Source organism: Austrofundulus limnaeus, unplaced genomic scaffold, assembly GCF_001266775.1.
Source record: "Austrofundulus limnaeus strain Quisiro unplaced genomic scaffold, Austrofundulus_limnaeus-1.0 Scaffold1026, whole genome shotgun sequence".
NCBI classification, from domain to species: Eukaryota; Metazoa; Chordata; class Actinopteri; order Cyprinodontiformes; family Rivulidae; genus Austrofundulus; species Austrofundulus limnaeus.
Window position 1 is genome coordinate 92,615 of NW_013953428.1, and position 6,886 is coordinate 99,500.

Genomic DNA, 6,886 nt, shown 5'->3' on the forward strand with positions numbered 1-6,886 from the left:
AGTGTGACTGTTTGAGGTTGTGGGCAGGTGTCTTTTATACTGTTAACGACTTCAAACAGGTGCCATTAATACAGGTGATGAGTGGGGGAAAGAGGAGCCTCTTAAAAAAGAAGTTACAGGTCTGTGACAGCCAGAAATCTTGCTTGTTTGTAGGTGACCAAATACTTATTTTCCACCATTATTTGCAAAAAAGTCTTTAAAATTCAGACAAAATGATTTTCTCAAATTTTTTTTCACATTTTGTCTCTCATAGTTGAGGTCTACTATGATGTCAATTACAGGCCTCTCTCATCTTTTTAAGTGGGAGAACTTGCACAATTGGTGACTGACTAAATACTTATTTTCCCCACTGTATGGTGTGAATTAAGTTCTGGTTCAGGTTAAAGTTAACTATAGACCAGTAATGGTTAATTTTACTAGTTAGGTTTAGAGGTATGGTGTGAGTTAGGAATGTGTGATATAAACAATATACGGTAGAAATGATATAAATTTGTCCTATGAAAGAGATCTGTAGTCTACCGGCCAACTGCACAGTTGTTTTTGATGATGTAACCAGCTGGAGTCAAAACAGAGGAAGCGGGAAGCAGCGTGGCTGAGAGCGTAATTGAAGGGGGGGGGCGGGGACATAACTTATCCGGACCTGGTTCGGTTGAGTGAAAATGTACGTGGAACTGTTTATATATTTATGTGATGGCTCGTCCTCCAGTCGGATGCTGACTGAGCACACTGCCTGCTGCAGGAGGAGTGTGCGCCGCGGGACATAGCGAGGCGACAGTCAGTGCAGGTGAAGTAGTGCTCCAGGACTCACAAAAGCTCGCTGAGTCTGGACCTCGTTTCTCCTGCGGTCATAGCGTGACGACGCACGGCCGAATGCGCACGCACTCTGCACACACTCCAAAGCGCGACTATAAAACTCAGCCTGTCTCCTTGTACAGCGGAGAAGCGCTGTGGGAAAGGGTGACAGTCAAACTGTCTTTCCAAAAACAAACATGAAAACCGTTTTGTATGGTTAAAGGACAAGCTGTTGGCCTCCAGCTGACAGAACTGTTTCATGTCTTCATGTTGGTGCCTTTCTGAGTCGACTGCAGGACACGTTCTAAAACTAGCACTGATCGGCTGATCGTCATAGAAGCAGCGCTCTAAATGCTAATTTAATGTCCCTGAGCAATAAAGGAAATCAAAAGTCACCTGTGTGCTCTTTGACATTTTTTTCAGGGTTTCCCCTAGGATGTTTTTTTTTAGCCGTGGTGGTGTGGTGACCTCTCATGAGCAGGGGGAGGGGGGGAGTAAATGTAATTTAATAAGTATATTCTGTATACAACGTTTAGTACATACCAGTGTTCTCAGTCAGCAGGTTGACAGTTTTAGGAGCTGCTTGAGGAGAACTCCCTCGTTCTCCTCCTCATCCTCTTTGAAATAGAGATAAAAAATCAACATCCATCCATAAGCTTTCTGCTTACAGGTCAAACGTTTTTATTTAAATAGGAGTACACAGTGTACTTATTAAAGTTACAGTTTAGTGTTCTTAGGACTGAAGACTTTCTGAGGAAACAAGTTTTTAAACATCTTTTCTATCGTTTTACTGTTTTCAACTGAGGAGCTTTGATATATTTATTTAAAAAAACTTATAGCAGAGGAAGTTCTCTGCACRKWAAAAAATAATTTATTTTTACTGTTTTTTTTAACCAAACTGACAAGTTTCTCCAGTAAAATGATTGTGTAATTTAAAGGCATTGAAGCACCTGGTGAAATTTAGAAGATATTTATGATTAACTACAAACATCTGAAGCTGACTCAGAGAACTCTGTGATTTTAGAAAAAATAAAAGTCAAACGTAGACACGTCTTTAAAAGACCCTCCTCCCCCTCCCCACCTCACACAGCTGCGATCCACTTGCACCTCCACTCCACCTGCGTGTGATTAATACAGTTTTTTTTTTTTTTTTTGCGCAAATTGCATACTTTTGATGCTCATTATACAAGTAACCGTCTGAAGGGGTTGACATGTGGACTTTAGTCCCGGGCTGGTCAGAGCCGTGATGTGTATGGAGAGGTGCAGCTGCTGGTCCAGCTGCCTCCCTGAGCCCTCGCTTTAAAAACAGATCTGTGGCGGTTTTGTTGTGCTCGAGTCGTGAACACACGGTGTTCTGGTAGAAATACTGTGAGCTGCTTTTAGGAATATAATATATATATAAAATATGATGTAATCCTCAGTGGAAACAGTCCAGGAAACACTGAGGGCTTTCCTGGGACATGTTGGTCTGAGCCGAGCTGACCCTCCATCACAGAGAGAGGAAAAAGGCAGCGCTGTCAGTCGTACCGTACGACCCGCCCTGCTCTGTTCTGATTGGATAAAACTTTGACTCTGGTTCTCTTTATTGGGTGAAAGAACCATCAGTTTAATCCCTCGACAGTTTTAACAAGTTTCTTTCCCTCCCGTTCATTTTGACAATGACGAACACATGCGGAGGAAAACTTTAATCCAGGTTTTTTTTTCTTGGTTGTCCACCAGACAACTGGGAGGCGGGATCTGGTTGTCTGAAACGAAAACAGGTCGTCTCGGACAAACTAAACAATGATTGTGTCAACACCTGTTTTACATTGATTAAAAAAACTTCATTCTGAAGGTGTGGCGGCTTTTATCTAGCCGTGGTGGTGCGCCACGATCATTTACATGTCGGGGAAACCCTGTTTTATTAACAAACACCTTCCAAATAATGACAACAAGAGCTGCTGTTAAAACAGTTCATTCTGTCCCCCTGTGAGTCCCCCTCTGTCCTGCACACAGACACACACCTAACTCCACCCACAACCCCCACCCTTTGGAAAATTAACCCTTTAGATATTCAGTTTGTTTACCTCTCTGAGTAGAGGGGAAACAAATTATTTTCACAATGATTTCTTTAATTGATTTTTATATTAAATAAGTGATATTTTGTATCTACAAGAGGTAGTAGGAATGATGAGCACAAAGGGCATGAGTTAATTTTTTTACTGGTAAATGTTTCTTTTAAAATATGGTAAAGAAGTTGGTCATTAATTTAAAATGAGTTTTTTAAATAAATGTCTGTATTTTGATATAAAATAAATCACCCATCCATTCTGTCCTTGTTCCTAATCAGGATCAGGGTGGGAGCTGGAGCCTTTCTCCACTCCACTCCTTACAAAGTTTATATAAACCTGCAAAATTTAAATTTACATAGGTGAAAAGAGTTACAGACAAACCAGGACTGGACATTGTGAAACCGACACACAACAACAGCTACAGCTGGAAAATCAGGACCCTCCTCTAGCCAAGGAGGGTTCTTTGTGTCCCCCCTCTGGCTCATAAAATAATTGCGGTATCCCCCTCCACTGCTTGCGTAGTTTATAGAAGTTTACCAAATTTACGTAGAAAAAGAAAGACTCAACGGACCTGATAATCAGCAGGGCATCAGCTGAAAGTGGGCATCAAAAAACTGAACGGGGGATTGCTAAGACACCCTGACACCCCTCTACAGCCTTGTGTTTGTGTTGACACGTCAGTTGGTGAACTACAACAGAACTTTCATTTACACTAATGTTTCTTCAGAGAGCACACAAGGCTGCTGAACATCATTGTCTGAAATTTAGCAAAGCAAAATAAAACAAAATAAGGACAAATAATCTAAGGTCAACTGAACTATCAACAATACCAAAGCCAGAAAAACTACTCAGTGAGCTTATTTACTTTTAACATTTTGTGTTTTACTTTTTCTTACAATAGTTTTCTAGTTGAATTGTACAGTTCAAGTTTTGAAATGATTTATTATGAAATCATTTTTACATCACAAAGCCTGGCATTTGACAGGAATGTTAATTTTTTATACCCACTGTATGTTAGAAAGAGTTAATTTTGTCTTCTCTCAATCTTTTAGGCATTAAACCTTTCCAATGTGATCGCTGTGGGAAAAAGTTCACACGGGCCTACTCCTTAAAGATGCATCGGCTGAAGCACGAAGGTAAACGCTGTTTCCGGTGCCAGATTTGTAGCGCCACATTCACGTCCTTCGGTGAATATAAGCATCACATGAGGGTCTCCCGACACATAATCCGCAAGCCGCGGATTTATGAGTGCAAAACATGCGGCGCCATGTTCACCAACTCTGGCAATTTAATTGTACACCTGAGGAGTCTGAACCATGAGGCATCCGAACTAGCAAACTACTTCCAGAGCAGGTGAGGAGTCTGGGGGTGCTGACCCCCATCATTTACTCAGATCTCACCTGGATCAGAAACTAACTTTCGTTTACATTGTAATACCCAAAGTTTAATGGATCCTTGTCCTGACTTTGGTTGTGTATACTTGTTACTGAGATGATGAATTATTTTGTTGCATTTACAGGGAAATTTTAATGTGTCTTGTTCAACACCATTGTTTTCTATGTTCATGATGAATGGGGAAAAATTCAGTCTAATTTATGAGCTCTAAGAGTCACCATAAGAGCAGTGGCATGTGATCTTGACACAATCACTGATTTGGTCATTTTCAAAACTGTTGAGTAACTTGATTGAGCGTTGTCCTATTCCTACTGTATTTATTTAAAGCCAATGGAGAAGCATGCCTATCATAACTGTGCTTGTCTACCATACTGAACCCTGGTCACAGGCTTTTTAAACCAGTGGTCCTAAATCCTGGTCCTCAAAGGCTGCTATCCTGCATGATTTAGTTGTGTTCCTGCTTTTCACCAGGTTTTTACGTTCTACAGAAGCCTTTTACATTTAAATCAGGTATGTCAAATCAAGGGATGCACCAATCCACTTCTTTCACTTCCGACACTGATACAGATATCTGAGGTTTAGTATTGGCTAATACCAATCTGATACCAAGAAAAGAGTGCTGAGTGACTTAAATATTTCTTGTAATGACATAAATGCACTGAATTACAAATTTTTTTAGTCACTGTGCACCAATACAGCAATTTTAAATAAACCAATAGCCTAGTTTTCACACACTTAGTCAAATGTCTAAAAATAACACAATTTTACCTTGTTCAGTCATTAGTTATTCAAAATGCAATATAATGTAAAATATATCATGTAAACTTATTGCTTTGACATCTCTTATCAGCTCTATGTGTTTGCACAGTAAACTGCAGTTCAGGTTAAGCCATTTCTGGCAAATATTTTTGGCTTACCATGTCGTAGCGTGGCTCACATGGTTAATTTTCAGCCAATGTGTTGGCTGAGGTAGAGTAAAAAAAGATCCAGATGGCTGACCCTTTTGCTTGCTCCATTTTTGAAAATAACGTGAGCCTCTGCGCTGCATGTCACCAGCACATGGCGTTGCTCACAGGGCTCATAATAGAGTTAGACTGAATAGATCTGCCCCTATGGATCAGGCCCATTGTCACTGATACCTGATCTAGAAAGGTTTTCAATATCTGGACCATTACCGATATTAATATTGGATCAGTGCATCTCTAGCTGAAGCTGGGAAACATCTAAAACAAACTGACAGCACAACTACACACTCTCTTTATTTATCTATACAAATAGCTTGCAACACTCATAGACCAGTTAAAGTTTCTCTTCTTTAAACACATCAAACATTACAATGATTTCACAGTCATAAAGTTTTTCAGTCTTTCAACATTCATACAAGTGTGTGTGTGTGTTTAAATAAACAAAATAGGAACAAACCAGTTCAATAAAAATAATTATAACACTGTTTTAGAGCTCCAATTTACATTTAAAAAGCATGTGTAAATATTACTGTTGTATTCTTAAACCCACACAAACCTTTAAAATGTAAAATGTGTACAAATCATGATATTGAAAGGATCTTGGAAACACAGTAATCCAGTTAAAGGTTTGTTGAATTATAAATTCTTTTAGGATCTGTGGATGTGGTAGGTTATCTAGTATAAAAATTACTACTGTATTTTGGGACTATAAATCACACTTTTTTCATAGTTTGGCTGGTCCTGCCACTTATACACCTAAGCAACTTATCTGTTTTTTCCTCCCCATGCCATATTTTTTGACTGATGCATTTAATTCACACTGACTGACATGAATCAAGGAGTTAAAATAAACAATCGTTTGCAACCATGAGAGGGCGCTCTAGGCTTGTGATGACAATGGTTCATGTTGTAGCCTGTAGCCTACTGGTTATAAAATTGAGCAGCAGAAAGAAAGTTTGGAGTGAATGATAATCATGAGAGGGATTGGCGACAAGCACAGGTTGCTTTTACTGCCCTGAATAAAATTATAAAAGCTAATTGGGTGATGTGGAATGAAATTTGTGAACTTAGCAGTAACTTGCTTGTTGGAGTGTATTGGGTCCAGATGGTAGTGTTTATACTGCGCACAAAGCCACCTCGCTGTAGGCGCCAGTGGGGATCAAAATATTTCAAATGCGCAAATCTAATTTCATTCACTTTGCGACACAACAATAATGGACTACACTAAACTCAAAGGAAAAGTACCAAAGACTTTACCAGACCATCCAGCAGCATGACTCTTATGACGGTTGGGCAGGACGACAGAGAGGTTAGCAAGCTAACAGTAGCTGTGTTTCCATTGACCTTGAAAATGCCCAAAATAGAATTTCGAAAATAAATTTGCTCAATGGAAACACGTCAATTTTGAGAAAAAATTACGTTTTTCGACAAAATGTTTTTGCGCTAGGATGAGGTGGAATTTTGGCCGTATCTAAATTGGTGTTTTTCACAAAACTACAATGGAAACACTTTTTTCACATCACAGGAGTCACGTGATCAACAACCGTCTGTTTCTACTGGTGAAAAAGACGATGATGAAGAAGATAACAGGAAGTAGAAGTAGTAGTAATATCGTGGCAAAGATAGTCAGAAACACGGCGAAAAGGGTGTTTAAAAGACAAGTCTTGCGGGTATGATTTATAA

General features: G+C 39.5%; 1 protein-coding gene across 3 annotated transcripts in view; it reads left to right on the forward strand.

The window, feature by feature from the left end:
• Positions 1 to 6,886, forward strand: part of zbtb44 (zinc finger and BTB domain containing 44) — a 43,573-nt gene that overhangs the window by 25,591 nt on the left and 11,096 nt on the right. For 2 of the 3 annotated variants that reach the window (XM_014030250.1, XM_014030249.1), the window contains exon 5: positions 3,896 to 4,196. In XM_014030250.1, coding sequence (XP_013885704.1) covers positions 3,896 to 4,196 — 301 coding nt within the window. The remainder of the gene's footprint in view (positions 1 to 3,895; positions 4,197 to 6,886) is intronic. The other variant, XM_014030251.1, reaches the window with a different exon arrangement.